Source organism: Amphibalanus amphitrite, unplaced genomic scaffold (assembly GCF_019059575.1).
Source record: "Amphibalanus amphitrite isolate SeventyFive unplaced genomic scaffold, NRLGWU_Aamphi_draft 000214F_arrow, whole genome shotgun sequence".
Classification (NCBI taxonomy): Eukaryota; Metazoa; Arthropoda; class Thecostraca; order Balanomorpha; family Balanidae; genus Amphibalanus; species Amphibalanus amphitrite.
In genome coordinates, this window is record NW_024881709.1 from 590,876 (window position 1) to 611,108 (window position 20,233).

At 46.6% G+C, this 20,233-nt stretch overlaps 2 protein-coding genes across 7 annotated transcripts in view; both read left to right on the forward strand.

Annotated features, from left to right (window-relative positions):
* LOC122385314 (cadherin EGF LAG seven-pass G-type receptor 1-like) overlaps window positions 1-1,797 on the forward strand; it is a 43,615-nt gene extending 41,818 nt beyond the window's left edge. Inside the window, exon 4 of the mRNA XM_043373494.1 lies at window positions 332-1,797. Coding sequence (XP_043229429.1) covers window positions 332-911 — 580 coding nt within the window. The 3' untranslated portion in view covers window positions 912-1,797. The remainder of the gene's footprint in view (window positions 1-331) is intronic.
* Window positions 1,798-14,852: 13,055 nt separating this feature from the next.
* LOC122385318 (adenine phosphoribosyltransferase-like) overlaps window positions 14,853-20,233 on the forward strand; it is a 55,033-nt gene continuing 49,652 nt past the window's right edge. The window contains exons 1-5 of one of the 6 annotated variants that reach the window (XM_043373506.1): window positions 14,853-14,946; window positions 16,852-16,969; window positions 17,302-17,539; window positions 17,938-18,016; window positions 19,392-20,074. In XM_043373506.1, coding sequence (XP_043229441.1) covers window position 14,946; window positions 16,852-16,969; window positions 17,302-17,539; window positions 17,938-18,016; window positions 19,392-19,528 — 573 coding nt within the window. In that variant the 5' untranslated portion in view covers window positions 14,853-14,945 and the 3' untranslated portion in view covers window positions 19,529-20,074. Of the gene's footprint in view, window positions 14,947-15,457; window positions 15,477-15,831; window positions 15,853-16,474; window positions 16,643-16,851; window positions 16,970-17,301; window positions 17,540-17,937; window positions 18,017-19,391; window positions 20,075-20,233 lie in introns of those variants that run through there. The other 5 variants (XM_043373507.1, XM_043373509.1, XM_043373508.1 and 2 more) reach the window with 5 other exon arrangements.

The window sequence follows — 20,233 nt, forward strand, 5'->3', positions numbered from 1 at the left end:
ATTTTTGACGCTCTTTCGAACGCCGCCTTCCGCGTATCGCTACGTGGACCAGGAGCCGAGTTACAAGGGGGGGGGGTGTTCAAACATCCCCCTCCCCAGCAGGGGGTGGAAATCCAGGACCCCCAGCCGGGCGCGGGTTAATGGGGGGAGGGGGCACTGCCGATTTTTCGTCCCATTCTTTCCATGCAACGCCCATAGGGCGAATGTTAAAATGGCAAAATCGAATGGGGGGGGGCACGGTGCCCCCCGTTCCACCGCCCATGATCGGTTTGCATGATAATCAAATAGCAAAGATGTTTTCCTCTAACTTCTAATCTTCCCCTCGGCGCAGGTTCTCGCTGGCCGGCTGGGGCACTCCGCTGGTTCTGGTCGGTATCCAGCTGGCGCTGCTGTCCAGCGACATCCCGGCGGTTCCCAGCGACTCTCCCGCCGCAGCTGCGGACACCAGCGGCTGCTGGTGGGGCCAGCAGCCGGCGCTGGTCTACACCTACACAGCGCCCGTCTTCCTGCTGGTGCTGGCCAGCCTCGTCTGCCTCCTCAAGGCCGCCGTCGTCGTCCGCTACGCCGTCTCCATGCAGATCGACCGCAAGGTGAAGGAGAAGATGCGCCGCAAACGCTGCCTGCAGCTGCTGCTGCACGGCAAGCTGCTGCTGCTGCTTACCCTGGTGGCCGTCATGGGAACTGTGAGTGCCGCCGGCGACTCACAGGTGGCGCGCGGCGCGTACGGCCTGCTGCACTCCCTGCTGGGGCTGGTGGTGACGCTCTGCCTGACCTGTAACTGCAAGGTGCTGCGTCTCTACACCAAGACCTGGCGCCAGAGTCGGCACGTCATCTCGGATTACGGCGCGTCCGGCTCGGGACGATCCGCCAGCATGGAGGCGCTGGCACTGGATGCGCCCGAGGTGGTCTAAGGCCGCCTCTGGACACTCCGAAGGCGAAACATGGACTAAGAAACTCTGAATGTCCTTGGTGTGGCATAAGGACGCTATCGGTTGTTATCGGCTGTTAAGATGGTTTTGTTTTTGGGCCCCCAAGTCAACGTTTAGAGCGCATATCGGCGCCAGGAATATGTTTCTGGGCGTTCGTGGGGCTCTTGTAGTTGCGATTAGCATAGACGTTTCTGAGTCCTATGCGCCATCAGATGCATGGTCTGTGGGCGCAAATAAACTCTCAAATATCTTGTATAGACGCTGTTAGTGCTGCACTTGGCTAAAATGGTCTTATAGTGCTTCTAGGTGATCCCCAAAACTATCAAGGGCCTCCAGTGAGTCGCAAGTAGTCCGAGGAACTCTCTCGTACCATGGCATAGTGGTGACTTGAGTTGAGTAGCCCTACGTTGTACAGCGCCAGTAGCTGGTGAGAAAGAACTGTATCAGCTCTAACTCTGTGCTGAGTACTGAGTGAGCTGATTGACCCGGTGACCCAGACTGTTTGATGGTGTATGACTGCATAGTACCTGTCTTGTGCTGATCATTATAGGTATAGTGTGCGTGCTAAAGTAGCTTAGTATCATACCTGTAAATGCTCGTGTGAGATGTTCATTCTGAGTGATTAGGATGTTCAAACAGACAAGAAACATAAGTGCTGAGCATTGAAGTGTCAGTCGATAGCTTGAATCGTACCCAAATCTATCAAAATATATGATACGTCGAATGATGAACGTGAGCGTAACTAGTGTATCGTATTTTCTTGTTATCAAACATATCAAGGCACGAAATTTCGTCTGTGTAATGTGTTTATTTAACCTATGTAACAAAATGTAGAATAGTGTAGCATGGATAAATGATAACGGATGAATGATAGTGTTTTATTCGTCAACAGTCAGAAAGTAGGTACTTGTTATTTATTCTGGGCAGGAATATATACGTGCATGCTCAGACGCATTCTGAGGATGGATGGACATTTTAATCAATACTTGTATGCATACTGTATGTACCTACAATTTACATATAAAGTAGTGATTTAACAGAACCAATATCACAGCCAGCCAGACATTTGCTTAACAGTCCGTAAGGATTTCCTGTTTAAATTAAAATAACTGCAACTGAATTGAAAAGATAAGAGGAATTTCATCTATTAAATTCAACCATTTGCAATACCCACTCTTTCAGGCGCTAAATTTATTACAGAAGACCTCAGTTTGACACATGAGTAGATACTTACCTACCTTTCTGTAAGGATTTTACTTCAGTTAGCATACAAGTTGTCCTTTGGGCATTGAATGGAGCGGCGACGAATACCTAAATATTGCAGATGCTGATAATTTCATCTCTTGGTTTTATTCGTGGACGAATACATAACTAACATGAACTTGCATTATAGTTAAAATGTCATCCATGCGAGCGAGAATGTGTTGTACATACATAGGCATCTTACATGTTAAAACATCATGTACCGAGTACCGAAGTTTGTATTTACCCCCGATGAAATGTTCAGGTATATCATGAAACATTTGCGACTATGTACACATATAAATACTACTCGTGTGCGACATGCGTATTGCAGATATGGCTACATATGTGACACATGCGCATTGTACAGTGAATGTATTGATAATTCCCGAAAAGGCGGACGCTGATTAAGTTTCTATCAGGTATGCGTTATGTAGTGCGACCGATATCAATAATAGGCGATATACGGTGATAAACCGTTAGAAACTCCATTAAGACATACACATTTTTGACGGAAGCATTACTGTCCTCGTTGCGACCAATACAAAACACTTAGCATCAGCTCTTAGCGTTCGTGAGTCATTCCGTTACCGTTTAATTACGGATTACGATTGCGGTTCGTGCCCTCCGAACTCTCGGGACATGAGACCGGCTCATTATTCAATTGTAACTCCAGCGTGGATGTGGCTGTGAGGAACTGTGTTGTTTTATTATTTAATCCTGTTGTGATGTGCGCGCATAAGCAATTTACCCCGGCGTTCGAAAGATTTCGCAGTGGTTGATTTCTGAGCGTGACCCATTCCATCGATCGACTTCCCCGCGCAGTCTCTATCAATATATAAGAAGCGGTGTGACGACAAATACCTACCTACTGATGTTTGTCTCATATTATCCCAATGTAGTCCTGGATTGTGTGCAAATAAACTGTTTGACTGTACAGGCTGTAGTTGTGACATTTTAGCACCGTGCATACTGCAAAGTCATACAACGTTATATGATACATGAGCCGAGGTCATAGTTCAGTGACCTGACCTGATCTGAAAATGTGGTTACTGTCACAAGATTCGACTTAAATAAAAACTCAGCCGTCAGGTATCTATGTCGCCTTTCATCTCTCCCCTCAGATGGTAAGGAATAAGCTCAGTAGTCAGTAGGAAGTACTACACAGTACATACACACAGAGAAATATTGAGCGATGTCAAGGTCAATATACTCATAAATAATCCAAATAGCTTCAAAGTTCTGCTTCACTTAGTAAAATGTCTATGGCTGAAGCACTTGGTAGTTAGCAGTTACCTACTACTGCTAGTTGCTACTACCTACTAATGTGTCGTTTCACTCGTTTCCCATGTGTCTATTAGTATTACCTTCTCCATGCACCTCATTTGCCAATGGCTCCGAGCCTCCGACGCTGCAGGGTATGCGTCAGATCACTGATTGAGCTAGAATCATGAAACAAAACAATCACGAAACAAAGCTAGGTCTAGCAAACGTTGAGACCCTTGACCGTGGGTATAGGGGAGACCCGGGAGGTATGGGCCAGTTTTGTGAAAATGTAATTTTCTTCCAGTGGGCAGTCGCTAGATTGCAGTCGCCTACAGTTTGTATATCTCGGATTTTTTTACATCTGTGACCTAAGGTCAGGTCAGTGGCGTGACCTTTACATTATAAATCAATGGAGAAAAACGAAAATGCCTCTAGATCCGTGTGTACGCATAGGAACAGTCCAATTATATTACAGAATCACAATGATTTGGACCACCCGTGATGACCAAGGTGTCTTTTTTGCTGATAGCCTCTTGAAAGGTCATCCGATGTCATTTGAGGCTACAAACAGATTTTTGCCAATAACTCTCGATTGGAAAGAGATAGAACGCTGGGGTTGGCCTCATTGTGTTTGTCTTGCCGAGACGCATCGACTGATATGCAACATGACCTTTTCCGGTCAGGTCATGAACTTGAGCTGAGGTCAAATTTTGAAGTTGACCTTTCAAGGTCAAATTATAGTTCATTCGACGCGTCTCGGCGAGAGGAACACGATTCTGGTAATAGAAATGTCGTGGCTGTTTTTAGTCAAAAGTTATTGTCGAAAAACACTTTTCGTAAAAACAGCTATTTTGGAGTTTTTGCCTTATGGAGGCTAAACCGTTGACCTGAGGTCATTTTTGATGATGACCTTATCAAAAGAAGAGTTCAAAAGCTATCGATTGCTTTTCCAAGCGTTTTTCTAGCTATCATAGCTCCTGAGATAATGGCATGTTTTCTGAAAAATATAATGACAATTCGCAAATTTTGACCTTTGATGACCTCTGGTGACCCCAATACTGCTCTAAGATGAAAAATGACCGATATACTTTCAAACGTACGCATCGAGAGCTATCGACTGCTTTTTACCGTGTCTTTCTAGCCCTCTTAGGCTGGGGGGATCCATGTGATCGCAAGGCACATCGCAGTTGCGATCAAACGTAAGTTGAATCGGAACAGATATTGGAGGGATCCATCACATCGTAGGCTAAGTAGATACGCAAGTTGTATCGCAAATGATGAAGATACGAACTAACTTTACGAATCTTCTCGGTCGATCGGAAGGCCGATCGTAGCGAAGCTTTACCTCTTTCTCAAGAGAAAAAATATAAGAAATTTTCAAAATTTTCACAAAACCGAAATATATGTTAAACAAATATGGTTGATGAACACGTGTGCAAAATTTGAAGTCGATTTCTTCAAAAATGGCTGCGCTAGAGCGTTTTAAATTTACATGTTGAAAACGGTCACTTTCACGTCATTTTTGTAATTATTTTTTTTCAATTTTGAAATTTAAAAAGAATTTTGGGCAATTTTCCGCGTTAATTGCGAAAATCTGACCAAAACATGTATCGCACCATCAATGATCCGATACGCCATCAGAGGCCGCGCCGCGGACAGGTGGGCGCGGCGATACCTAGGCCGCGTGGGGGTTACACTGGTGTTCGGGAAGGGCTATGTCAACGCGAGGCAGGCCGCGGGGAGCCGGTTGCGGCGCCGGTCCGTATTTGTCGGCGCAGTGCAGCGGTGCGTTTATGGCGGAGGGAGGGGAAGCGGTGTAGTGTCGGCAAGGCCGCACACAGGAGAGGGCACACGGGCCTCCCCCCCATTCGAGTTGGGGCCCCTAATCTTTAGACCGCCGAAGACCATGTAAAATGAACTGAAATAATGATTGAAAAGACCGGGAGGGCCCATCTCGTTCCCCAGCAGGCCCATACGAGTCCATAAATGCCCAGTAGGGCAGCCAGGGGTATTGTGGTGAAATTTCAATGGCCCTCAAAAGACCTCAAAGGGCCCACAGATGGGGTCACCGGGTCCTCGGATGGTCTCGAAGGGCCCTCGGTTAGCTTCAAATGGCCCTCATCTGGTGTCAAAGGGCCCTCATATGGCCAAATGAAGGGCCACAAGATGGCCTCAAAGGGCCCTCAGATGGGTTCAAAGGGCTCTCAGCCAACGTTAAACCTACCTCAGAAGACCTTAAAGGGCGTCAAAGGGCCCTAAACCTGCGTCAGAGGGCCCTGAGCTCGCGTCAAACGACCCTCCGAAGGCCTTAAAGAGTCCTTAGCTTGTGTCAGAGGGCCCCCAGCTGGTGTCAGTGAGCCCTCCTCAGCTGGCGCCAAAAGTCCATCTGAAGGCCTCAAACGGTCGTCAGCTGGAGTACAACGGTCCTCAGATGCCGTCACGCGGCCCTCAAAAGCCTCAAGGAGCCCTTATAAGGTCTCAAAGGGCCCTCATTTGGCCTCAAAAGGCCCTCCGCTAGCGTTAACCGGACTTCAAAAGGCCTTAAAGGGCCCTTATCTGGTGTCAGAGGGCCCCCAGCTAGTGTCAGAGGGCCCTCAGTTGGCGCAAAATGGTCATCAGAAGGCCTCAAACGGTCCGTAACTGGAGTCCAACCGCAACGGTCCTCAGGTGGCGTCAAGCGGCCCTCAAAAAGCCTTAAAGGCCGCTTAGAAGGCAGCAAAGGGCCCTCAGAAGGTCTCAAAGGGCGTCAAAGGGCCCTGTGCTCGTGTCAAATATAAAAGCGCCCTTAGCTGGTGTCAGGAGGCCCCCAGTTGGTGTCAGCGTGCCCTCAGCTGGTGTCAGAGAGCCCTCAGTTGGCATCTACTGGCCATCAGAAGGCCCGAACGGTCCTCAGATGGCGTCCAACGGTCCTCAGCTGACGTTAAGAGGCCCTCAAAAAGGCCTCAAAGACCCCTCGGCTGCTGAAGAGGCCCTTAGCCTCAAAGGAAACTCAAGAGACGTTAAACGGCCCTAAAAAGGCTTGAAAGGGCCCTCTGCTGGTGGCAAAGGGCTCGCATATGACATCAATAACAGCTTTGTCAAAAACGGACCTGAGAGACCTTGCCGGTCCCTGGTTATCAGGGACTCCTATCTCTTGCAGTAACCTGAGTGGCCCACGTTTACTGAGGGGCCCCTGGTTATTGAAGGAGTCCCTGGTTACTGGAAGGACCCCTGGTTATCAGAGGGTTCCCTGGTCACCTGGTGGGTCCCTGATCAATTGAAACCTCCCGATCATCTGAGCACCCCCTGATTGCCTTGGTCTTGGCGTTGGCGTACAGTTTAAAGTCGTCGGCACACTGCGGCCTCCTCTTTCTCAACAAGTCCCTCTATTTCTTCTGCAGCGAGGGCGATTTCGTCAAAATACTCCTCCATCGCGAAGCCTCGTGCGCAGACGCAGTCTTCGGGGCGCTCGCTGCGCCAACTCTTGACGCCAACTGACGGGCTCCAAATGGAACAGATAGACTCCGAAACGAACGTGGGAATGCCGACACATGATCCCTCCAAATTTACAGAGGAGGAGATGTCCCTGACAGCCCATTTGCAATAGGGGTCACTTTTACACTATAGACGTATGGGGAATTCGACCTTATCGACATGGTACTACGAGGTCAGCTGATCTGCTTGGCATTTAAATCGTAGTAAAACTGGCATTTAAACGCTGCGAAACAACTTACGTACAACGTAGCTCCGATTTGCCGCTCTTTCTTTTTCATCCCTCCGATTTTCTTCCGATCAAGAGAAGTTTCGTACCGAGAGAAGTTTCGCAGCCACGTCCGATATAACTTACGATAGCACGGATCCCCCCAGCCTTAGTATTTGAGTTAGAGGTGGGTGGTAACATGTGCCGCCCCCCCCCCCCCCACTAGGGCGAAGTTGGCTGAGACCGCCACTGGGGCGCGGGAAATGCTAAGTTCACCGAGTTGTATACCTACCCTATATCCAGGTTTTTCGAGTTCGGGTGACATTTGTGTTGTTTTATCTCCATTAACACGCGCAGTGGAAGGGTTGCGAGTACTACGCCCAGTGGAAGGGGGGCGGATGTCGCCCCCCCCCTAAGATCTCAGCTCCCACTGGAGCTAGAAAGACGAAATTTGGAGGGTAGGTGGGGGCCATGGGGAACTATGTTGTGTGTGAATTTCATGACCCTAGGTCAATATCTTCAAGGTCAAATGAGGTCAAATGTGGTCAAATCGGCCATATTAGCGACTTTTTTGCGTTTACACGCCGATAACTCAAAAAGTTACCGGCCGATTTTTTAAAATCTTTCACTATACGAAAGAGCAAACATTTGTGAGTATGTATGGTGAATTTCTAGATAATCCAACAATAAATATGGCAGTTAGAAGCCTGCTAAGGGTATGATGTCGCCGGCTGAACCGGCATCGGCCGACGCGGGAAACGCGGCAATCACAATTTTGTGTTTACACACTCATAACTCAAGTTGTTACCGGCCGATTTTCAAAATTCGTTGACCATATGATTGCGTGTACGTTTCTCAGTCTTCTCACCGAATTTGACGCGAATCTAATATAATCAGCGGTAAGGAGCGCGATGTAAAGACGGAACCGTCCCGCCCCGGCACAGTCTACAATTCAGGCGGCGCGTAACGGCTAGCGCCGGCCGCCGCGCCGCCGCACACTGGTCGGAAACGCTCCAGCGAGAGGCCAGCGGCCTTTCCGCAAAAGTTTTTTGCTTGTTATTCCACAACTAGTGAAGCAAACTTCATAAAACTTTGCATACCTTCTCTGTCATATGTAAGCTATCATTTGGATGTCAAGCACTAAATATATGACGTGAATCTGTTAAGTTATGACGTCATAATTGAGTATAATACAGGATCTAGCACCACTTTAAGTCAACAAGGGAAATTGGGAGCTGCTATTCGGGCACCGGGAATGGTTTCATGCACTCCTTACAAGGTCCAGTGCTTAACTTTAGCATTGTTGACTTTGCGTGACGTCATTTATGACGTCACTAAGGTCATGTAAGTTTTTCGTCAATAACTCCTGATCAGATGGAGCTAGAGAGTCGGGAAAGCCACCATTGGACTCAGGAAGACCTGCCGAATCGAATGATATGCGATATGACCTCCTTCAACCATTTTCGTGACCTGAGGGGCTCCGATATGACCTTGACCCGAGGTAACACCTTAACCCTCGCTGGCACAGGGGCCTTTTGATGCAACCCCCCTAAGGTTTTTCGCGAATAACTCGCGTAAAAAGCGGCCGATCGCAACGAAACTTTCAGTACCCTCGCATTGATCAATTTTACACCTACCCTGAAAATTTCATGACCTTGACCCCAATGACCTTTGACCTGTGACAATGTTCAAACATGTGATTTGATGTTGCTCCCATACATTAGGATGGGTGTCAAGGTCACCTGAAGGTCAGGTAAGGTCATTGACCTTTGGTGACCTCGGGTGACCTCGGTTCACTTTTTCGAGTTTTATATGTTTCTGGGCTAGTTTTTGGAGCTGAATTCTAATTTAGCAACCATTTGAACATTTACGAAGTAGTTTTGGCGCCTTCGTAACATGTTACGAAGCTGTCAGAGGCGGTTGACACGTATTACGAATACCCGTCACAACCCCTACCGGTTGACCTGACCTGACCTGACCCGACCTGGTCTAAATGCTTAAAGACATCATCTCTGATCAAAACTAATACGATATTCGTGATCAGCACCCCGGAAAACCACATAGCAGCCACAATTTACGACTTTCTAACAGGTCCCGATTTTCCCGGTTTTCGGGTCATTGACCTGACCTGGAAGGTCACCCGATGACCTAGGACCTTAAAATTGGGTATCAACGGCTTCCTCTTGAGACGGGCAACACGCTCGTTTTTTCCGCGAGGCTCTAGCTCGATCAGGGGCCAAACGCGAGGGGGGTCGTACCACCCCCCCCCCTTGTGCCGTCGAAGGACGCAAAATGGCCTGTGAAGTATAGCATTCAACGCGCCTGAGCTAGACAAACACGATTATGCCAAAATCGCGGCAGTGCGACCATTTTTGGCAAAGTAATTAACCTAAAACCGAGCCCGTGCCTTGTGGCACTTACCTGACCTAAGAGGTCACTGGCTGACCTAAGACCTTAAAATCGGTAGTACCTAATTTTTGCGTCTTATAACGGCACACAAGCTTGTTTTTTCCGCGAGGCTCTAGCTCAATTAGAGGCGAAACGGCGAGGGAGTTGTACCAACCCTCCCCGGTCAATGTAGAAAACCAATCGGTCCGGCCAGGGTTAACACGCGCACTGCAGCGGGTCTAAGCCGAACACGAACTGCAGGGGGGGGGGTTGAAAACAACCCCCCCTGAGATCTCGAAAACGGCGCAACGTAGCGACAAGCGGTAAACGGCGTTGGATAGGTTGAGATGAGATCTACAAGAAATACTAAGATCATTTTTGGGTCAGGTCAAAAACGAGGTCACCAGAGGTCACCGAAGACAAAATGTTACGATTTTCACAACATGAGGAATTTCGCGGTAGTTTTTCTTGAATAACTTGTCTTGCACACAAGACAGAGGATCGATTCGAACGCCATCGTTCTTAGCTCGTCAAGGCGCATCGAACGATATATGATATGACCTCGAAAGGTCAAGTTGAAAAATTGACCTCAGGTCAAGGTCATGACCTGACCGAAATAGGTCATGTTGCATATCATTCGATCCGCATTGACGAGAAAAACACGGTAAACGTCGAACGGAGTCTCTATCTCTATTCAATCTCAAGTTATTGAAGAAAAACCGCTGGTGACCTCAGGTGACCTAAGATGACCTGGAGATCACCTTCCAAAGGTCATAAGTGATATGTTTCGGTGAAATCACCAACAGGGACCTGTAATACTATGATCCTGAGCGTATTGAAGTCATAGGATGGCATTCAGAGTAAGTTGAAATTTCTCCCATTGACTTATAATGGGCCGGTCGCAAAAATGACCTGACCTTAGGTCATCGATATAAAAATTCCGAGATATACAAGTTGTAGCTCGTGATGACTTTACTATTTCCTGTGGGTTTCAAGATCATATCTCAACAACTGTGGGCTTGGTGGGATTGCAAACTTCGAAATTTACGTTTCGAGGTAGGGTCACTTGACCTGACCTGGTGACCTGACCATAGGTCACCTGGGGTCAAAATTTTTACTCAAGGTGTGCAAAAGTTGGGAAAACAGGTATGCAAAATTTGGCGGCGCTACGCGCCGCCGTTTTCTCGCGATTTGCGAAAAACCACAGGGGGGGGGGTTGAAAACAACCCCCCCCTGCAGTGCGCGTGTTAAATACCGGAATTGTGATCTAATGTTAAAAGACGGCCCAAGGTAACCCGACGTCAGTGACAGGTGTCCTATATTTGCAGCGTCATATATTCACGAAGGTTTCAATTTCCACTTTCTTCAGCCGAGTGATGGTTGTCAATAGCAAGGCTCTCTAAATGCAAGCCGTAATCGCCACGCAAAATGTGGAAGGCTTTTGATGTCAATACATACATAAATGCATACATAAAACGCGCTTTTCACAAAATTCATAAACTCAAGCGCATCTGTTTTTAATGTCCAGTCAACTACGCATGGATGCGTGCAGGCCACACACTGACACAGGTCAGCGTAAGCCGGGCGCGGCGGCCGAGCCGAAACTGGGGCGGGGCGGGCGGTAGTCGGGTAGGAATAGCGGCTCCTGCAAATTTTGCGCAAATATGCGCAGTTAGCTTTTATGTTGCCCTGGTGTAAATTTAAATCCTACTTCATCTCACAAAAAATCAGAGTGGAACTAGATGGGACTACCTGTTGTTTCCTTACCTAAACTTTGCAGTTATATTCCAGAATCACTGTAGGAGAGCCTTCATAAAAAAGCTATAGTACATCTTAGTTAGGGAAAAAGTATACCAAAAATTTTGCACTGACCAGTCGGCAACTTCATAACGAACATTTTGATGCATAATATGTGGGATTTCAATTTGGTGTCTATCAGCAATAAGACTTTGAATATCCGGTTCAAGAAACCTCTTGCTCCACGTCAGTTTCCGAGTTCTGGGATACCCCATCTTCGGGGGCTGATTACAGCTATTTTTGGTCACCCGGATTAGTTTTTTTTGGCCTAAGTATAATAATTTGATCATTTTCAAATCGATCTATATAAAAAATAATCCGAAACTCCGGAATCGCCCGTGGCCTCTCGTGAGGGCGTTTCCGACCAGTGTGCGCCGCGCCGCCGCGGCGGCAGGATGTTTGAATTTACACCGCTATTACTAGAAAAGTTGTGAACCGATTTTCTTACTTCTTGCACGAGAAGATCCGCAATTCAATTCTAGACAGGTAGCCAAAATTTCACATTGATATTATGCTTGCGGCGCGAGTTATTGGCGAAAAACAAGAGGGGTGGGCGAAATCCGCCCCCCCTTCCACTGCGCGTGTTAAAGATGAATTTTGTGTTCGGTTGCAGTGAAAAAACACTTGGTCAGGTCATCTGAGGTCAAATGAGGTCAACTACGTTTCTGCTAATAAATTCGCACACAAAGAGGCTAGAGCTTCAAAAATGGTGCCATTTTGTTCCTTGTGATCAGCCGAATCGAACGATTTGAGAATTGAGATATGATGCAATTTGGTTAAATTCAACCTAATTAATTTAAGTTCATACTTAAGAATTAGGACAATTTTAAGTTCACATGCCTAAACTTGTAACAAAGTATACTTCTTTACCATTCGATGCGCACGGACGCGCTGAGTTCACTGGTGCCTTTGGGTTTGCTCTATCTTAATCAGATCAAAACTCATAAGCCAAAAACTTTTTACCTGTTTCGGCGAAGTTTTTACATTTGTACCCCCCAAACCAGGGCTGCGGGGTCGATGGATTTTAGGGTGACTCCGACTCCGACTCCGACTCCAACTCCGACTCCAACTCCGGACGGTTCTATTAAAAATCCATATCATGGTATTGAAGTTCATTATGGGGATGTTTTTATCTTGCCCGAAACGATCCTTTGTGCGTTCCAAGACTCTGCGTTGCAAACGGTATTAAAAATAGCACGCATAATTAAAAAGCAGGTTCTGGGGTAGGTATTCACCTTCTTCTACTTCTTCCGCTGAAAACGTTCGTCCAATACAGCAAAATTGCCTTTTTTCGACTGTTCGACAAAATCTAATGTCGAGCCAAGTACCTATCGTCAACCAAATATGATGCAGTACATCACGTCGACCCATGCAGAAATAACTCCGACTCCGACCCGGGCAGAACTGTCGACTCCAACCGACTCCAACAGCCAACTGGCAACTCCGACTCCGACTCCGTGCAGCCCTGCCCCAAGGCCATGGGCGGCGCCACCGGGGGGGACGGGGGGGACAGGTCCCCCGCTATCGAAAGTTAGGGGGGTACAGTACCCCCCTATCGGCGAGGCCCGTTCAATAGTTGATAATAATGCATTGTAGAGTTATCCGTCGCATTTAATGCATCGTTGGTTAATCAAGGCAGGTTCTGAATAAAGATTGCTGTTGGGATGTATCGCAGGGGGTCCTGGCCATCTGCAAAAGGTGTGGAGCTGTGATGCCTGTAGTTAGAAGGTGATCGGCAGGGCCTCGGGGATCGTGCCCCCCCCCCTTTTTGGGGCGCCAGGCAGGGTAATTACCTCCCCACCCCACTGCCAGACCCCATTGCCGACAAAACCAAGTTTACTGAAATTCCATAGATTTCCGTTACTATATGGATATTTTCCATTCCTAATTAGTCAAATTCAAGCATGGCAGTTCTACCACAGGAACCATTTGAAATCTATGCCATTTAACCCCAGCAAATCTATGCCATTTAACCCTACGTGATACGTGAAAGGTTCTACATGAAAATTGAGATACACCAGCTTATCAAATTGAAATTGTGCTCACTGTGGTGCGCTCGGTTTTACCTTGACTAGTCTTTGCATTCTGGAGTGAAACAGACCAGTCAAGAAACCTGTTCCATAAGGAGAGCCACTAATGCTAAAGAGATGAGGGATGAGGTTTCCAGAGACCTTCATTACCTCCCAAAGGGGGTGCCCCGCCATTTGCCAATCCCTGCTGTAGTTGTTACGATTGGAGGGTGAATATGAGAACGATGCAGGTCGTGCCAGCTCGATCATGACGAACACAATGGTGCCGACATCACAGCTCTACTGCCATTTTCGACGAAGTTAATCAACAAGGACTGGAATCCTACCCTGGGGCATGTCACCTGCAGAGGTCGCCGGACCTGAGACCCTTTCACTCAATTTTTTCCACGGTGCATGCGCTCGTTTTTCCCGTGAAGCTCTTGGTAAGTAAAATCCATCAGAAAGTGTGATTAAATAACGGCTGGTGACCTTCCATGACCTAGCATGACCTTTTGAGTGACCACCGATGACATGACCACTGACGGCTAGCCATTACCTGCACCCTGCCCGTTGCATATGGATCAGGTGGTGATGTCATGATTCTGAAATTATGTTGCAGTTTTTGCGCACTTGTCAGAGCAGAAGACATTCCCACTTTTCCTCCATGACTACATATATGATGGTGAAGCGATGAAGCTGACCAGACGCAAGGTCGAAAATTTGAAAGTACGAAACGTAAGAATAGTTGGCACTGCTACTCATACCTAAGCAATAGGTACGCAGCTTGTAGGAAACCAGCTTTGAGTTGGCAAGACTGCAAATTTTGATTTAGAGGCAAGGATGCTTGAAAAGGTGATCGATCTTAGGTGTCCTAGGATAAGTTTGGAAACGGGATGCACCATTCGATGTGTTTTGGGCTTTGCGAAGTTTCGTGGCGTTACGTGCCTCGTTTTTTTTTGCATACACGATCAGTATTCAGTATCTACTTTTAGGATTTTCGGTCAGGGAAGCCCCCGTCCCCGTCCCCCCCTATCGAAAACCCGTGGCGCCGCTCCTGCCCAAGGCCCAAACCCACGTAAATATTGACCAAGGGCGACCAAATTTGCTTTGGGGCGATATCTCCTATGGGCCCACCTACCCTGTAAATTTGGCATTTCTAAGTGCCAAGGAGCCAATCGCCAGGAAAGGGGGGGGCGTGTAGGTACCAACCAACCCCCCTGGCCGTATGAAAAATACCCCAGTCTGGCGAGGATTAATTTGCAATTTGGGGTCCCGGTTTCGAATGCCATCGCTGCTTATTATTTACTCATAAATTGTGCATTTGGGAGCGGCCTGGATTTTACTCAACATACCGTGGGCCGTGGCCGATTGACCAAAAAGCTTTGACAACAATTCCTTGACACGGCCATCGCAGGTGAAAATATTTCCTTTATTTCTCATATGGTAGCTAATAGCCAAACAACAGTAATTGGCGCAGCAAAGACAAGCATTACTGTTTGAGAATTCAATATGCTGCATTTGTTATAGGTGTTGCCTAGCAATTTGTTACTAATTCACTTTCAGCCGGCAATTTCCGAGAACATAGCTGAAAGATTTGAACAGAAAATTATTGAAGGGGCGTGGAGTGAGATTGGTATCAAGATACCTATAAGAAACAGGTAGATCCGATGTTTGAAAGTAAAGCCCCAGTCACAAATTTGACGCACCTGTGACATTTCCTGACACCCACGTGACTATTGTATTAACTTTTGTGTTTTGCGATGTTTTGACCTTATTTAAAGTACTGAAAGCTCAAAATGAATGATTAATGTTGTTTAAAGCAGCATGTTAATAATTATGTTTGTAAATTATCGATAAGCTGCTTATAGCAGGTCACGTGATTGCTACCAGATTATGTGCTCAGAAAGCATCTTTTCAACTTCGATTTTGAACAATTTTTACCTCCTTTGAGGCCAAATGATGGACGGTTTGAGGCACACGATGAAATGCTGAATCTATTGATGCCAAAATTTGTTCGTTTTTTGCATTTTTAGACTAGTATATCCTGGCTCAAACTTTGACCAGTTTGTGTGTAAACCCTATGGTGAAGGGAAAACTTCACGCCCAGCAGACGTCTTTACAGTGCTGCCAAATCGTGTTTGGTGGGGGTCGATTGGTATCTGCCTGGTGAGAGATACGGGTTTAGGCCTATTTTTGGTTATTTTAAGCCCAGAAAACTGAAGTATGAAGATTTTTATGAATTTTCATGAATACTTTCCTATGGAATGGCATGCTCAAGATTCAAATAATCTGGGTTTTAAATGCATTTTTCGATTCGGACATTCTTCGTTGGAGCTGGGAACATTACGGACGACGGTGAAAACAGGGCGCCTGGGGCGATTTGATCAAGGTTCGTGAAATTTACACGTGACGTTTGGGATGTAGAAGGCCCACGGAGGGGGAAGAGTTCCAAATATCACGTGACTAATATGCCCTACGGCGCCCTGTTTTCACCGGCGTCCAACATTACTATCGCCTATCGGCCCCGTTTACATAGCAATAGGGATTATTGCAAGCTTATAGTTCCGCCCGTTGTGTTGCAAAAGATGCCAATGGTGCTTGGAATTTACGAAATTATCCCTTTAAACATACAAAGATCACTGCATCGAAATTATTGCAAAATAAATGAGCTAGAAGCTAGAGCCTCCTCAAAAATCCTACGTAAACGCAACTATTGATTTACCTCATGGTTTATTTTAATTTTGAATTGTGAATATTGGCCCTACATGGTAGTTGCTGGATAAATTTTAGTTCTTCTCATTTAGATCTTTGAAAAATAAATACCTACAAATTTAGAATATTGGTACCTATTAGGATGAAATCTGTTAAGTGTCTTTCATGATACTTACATTATTAAAAATTATCATGATAACCTATTTTGCCAAATAAATGCCTTGTGATATTATAGATGGTACGCTGACCTGAAATTGCTTTTAAAAAGGCATATGTTTTATCACCTATCTTGTGTCATCCTGTTTCTGGGTTTGTGCTATGTTTTCATTCATGTTTATATTGATCTAAGTTATAGGTTGGTACAAGTTGTAGTTAAGAAGGTAAGGTTAGGTCAGGTTAAATTATGTTTTTTATCCTCACCGTACTTTACACATTTACCAATCTTACAGATTTCCGTAGTACCTAACCATTTAGATTTGCCTAAGACACATGATAAAAGGAAGTAGAATTGGTGAGATCATAGGATGGACAATGAGTTCAGGTTTTGTCATTCAATAGACATCAATAATAGGAAGTAAAGACAAATATTTGGTCAGGCAAATATTTATGGACAAATTCAGGTAAATAATTGTATATTGCCATAGATGACAAATACACTTTCTCCTAAATGGAGTAATTATTTTGGCACACTTGATGCTTATTAACTATGCTTGCTATTAAAGTTGTTTGATCATCAAATGCAAGAAATTTGAATGGAGGCATTTTTTTTTTAACAGTTAACACATTCAGCACTCCCTTACACCAAATTAATGTTTTACCTTCTCCCAACTGCAGAGTCATCAGAGTAGGCACTCAAACATGCCTGCCAATCTTGAGGAAAAGATCAACATTGTGAAGGCTGCCATTACCTCTCATCCTGACTTTCCAAAGAAAGGTGTTATCTTCAGGTAAGTTGTAATTCTTTTTAGCAATTTTTGTTACCTACTCTGAAACTAAAATTTTGTGTATGCCATATGGTTTACCTAGATAATTGCTTAGTAATGATGTTTTATGGCCAATGTCCTGAAACAGATAGAATATGTTATCGATGATCAGATTTGGATGTAATGTAAAATATAGATGTAGTTTTTGTCCATTTGTATGGCTGGCCCTGACCTCTCATTTGGACTTGCTTTTAGACATTTATTTTCAAACATTGCATTGTTTTTGCTTTGTTTAACATTCGCTAAGTTATGAATATGATAGGTAATGCATAACCCATTTGCCTGCCCCCATTCAGGGACATATTCGGCGCGCTGCTGCAGCCGGCGGCGTTCGCGGCGCTGCGGGACGTGCTAGTGGCGCACGCGCGCCAGCTGAGTCCGCGCCCGGACGCGGTGGTGGCTCTGGACGCGCGCGGGTTCCTGTTCGGGCCGTTGATAGCGCTGGAGCTCGGCGTACCCCTGGTACCCGTCCGCAAACGGGGCAAACTGCCGGGCGCCGTGCGCAGCGTCCAGTACCAGCTCGAGTACGGACAGGTACGGTACCGCGAGGGAGAGTGACTGAGAGGGGAGGGAGGGGAGGTGTGGAGAGAAAGCTTGAGATATATTGTCAGAACCACATGCTTCAATGGCACGTTCAACACCGAACGATGTGAACGCTGCTTTAGGACGGTTTTCTTTCTCTAGTACTTTGTGCGCGGAAAAGCAGGCAGGTGCATAACACTTATCTTTGTAACTTGTTCACTGATAGACACGTTGCAGGGTCCTCTCAGTTCGTAGTTGGACTCAGCGTCTTACAGGCTGTTAGCCTCGGCTTCTGCGTGTTGATGGCCGCCCGTTAATATTTGGTTTGCTAGACCCTAACGAGCTTTTACAGCTTTTGCTCACTAACAGGTGCGATGTTTGACTGACGTATCTTCTGTGTCTGGCTACAGGACACCTTTGAGATGCAGGGTGGGAGCATCAGCAAAGGCCAGAACGTGCTAATTGTTGACGACCTGCTGGCGACCGGAGGTAGGTGAAGTCATTTGGTGGTGACTCTGGCCTGTCGACCTGATCCGACCTGTAACCTCAGACCTGACCTGGCCTGACCTGACTTGAGCTGAGCTGAGCTGAGCTGGTCTGACCTGAGGTGTTGAATGAGTTTCAATGTACCCTCCTGATGACCTTTCCCTCAAGGCTGCTCCAATGGATATCATTCTGTCATTTTCTCGGTTGTAATTTTATCGAAATAATAGATCATTAGTGCTAGTTCTGAAGTTATGGGTGTCATTAGTCCCTCAATATCGGCCAATAATGTTCTAATTACGTCCAAACGAGGGCCGCTGCCGCTGGTCAGAGAGGCGCCGACGTGATTTAGTCCGCATTTTAATACGGTCCGGCCGTCTATAATGATCGAGTTTGTGCGGTAGCACGACCGTCGGCCAGCCAAGCGCGGGTGTCTGTGTCGGCAGTTATTTCATACGTCTCCCGCTGGGTGACGGTGGCTGTAAAGCGGCTCTTACTGTCCGCTAACCGGTCCACTATTTATGTTCTGGCGGCGCCAGCTTCACATGTTGGGGCCCGCGCGGGCGGGGGCGGCATCTGGGGGTGGAATGGGTTGCGGTAGCTAGGCATGAAATCATAGAACGGACTGAGGAGACAAAAGAGAGTTGTGGAATGCAACTGGGTATGAATAGGGAGAGTTATGGAATGATATGGGTTCGGTAATTAGGCATAAATGATAAAGATGTCCAATGATTATGAACTTTGATCTCAGAAGTCCATGGCCGATACGGTTTTGCACCCAATCGCCGCAATCAATATCACAGAGCAGACCAACATCCTACAGAGGAACATCCGATTATAGAATATTCAATATTCACTGGCACTGTACACATATGCGTGTGGAATGCAACGGAGTAGACACAAACTTATCGGATAAGAAGTGAGAAGGGTCAGGTAGTTGTCCGTTGTTCCTTTCTTTTCCCATTCCTGGTTCTTCAAAAGTTTAAAATATTTTGACTAATGAATGGCGACGATTTTTTTTTCTCAATAAGTCATTCCTGCTTGGTTGAATACAAATGACTATTGCTTTTTTACTGTTGCCAATGCATCGTAGCATACTTTGGAATCGTGATCCATGTCAAGTGAGGACCTGTATCAGGGTAAGTAGCGGTGCTAAGTGTCTTACCAAATGAAATTATGCTAATCAATTTCCTTTGTCTTACCTGTTGAATTCGCTATCACGTAGCGTTCAAATAAGCCGACATTCAGTTCTTGGCATGACATGCTCACTCACTACAGTATTTATCGTCACATAGTGCGGTTCTATTACCGACTCTGCGATTCCTCTGCACTATGTCGTGTCCGCTCTCCATCCGTTCTGATCACCTCCCTCCCTTCTCAGGCACCATGTCGGCAGCCTGCCAGCTGGTCTCCGAGGCCGGCGGCACGGTTCTCGGCTGCCTGGTCATCATTGAACTGGCCGAGCTAGGTGGACGGCAGAAGGTGCCGGCGCCCGTCACTGCACTGCTCGAGTTCTGATCCCAGGCTCTGAGAGACGGTGGCAGAGGTGTCCTAGGTTTTGCCAGAGCCCTATGGGCCTTGGTGGGTGGCTGACGAGGACTGACCGCAGGGATCGAGCCAGGGATATCCGAGATGGACCCCTGCGGGGTGCGATGGGGCGATATTTTGACGGGTGCGGTCTGGGAATGATGTGATTTGCTCATGTTTTGGGCTCGTAGAGACGACAGTGTCGCTGTTCGTAGCATTACGGCCAATGGTATAATGTCGGTAGCAACAGTGCCATACGTCAAGGGTTTTTAGGTGCACTGCCATGATCTACGAAGTGCTAACGCATTATTGCATTGTTTGTAATGACTGAAGGTGCTTTATGCACAGCGAGTGCAATACTGACATTTCCAATCGCTAGGGGCGAATTCTTCCACTGATCGATGCATTCCACACAAATGCCTTGAATTTTATACACCCGTTTGTTTGATGTACTTGTATACCTGTTCGTTTGATACGTTTGGTATTGTATTTTGAAGTGAGCCTGGGTACAATACATAGCATGAACGAGTATGCCAAGCCAGTTTTTGCTTGCGTAAGGACTAAGGAACATGTTTACTGATGAGCGTAGAAAACCATTCGCTCCCGGAGAATTTGTTGTAGCCGCAAGTCTTGTCCCTCGAAATACTCGGTTGACTCCTATGGGGTGATCGCTGTTTTGAGTCCGAACTATGAATT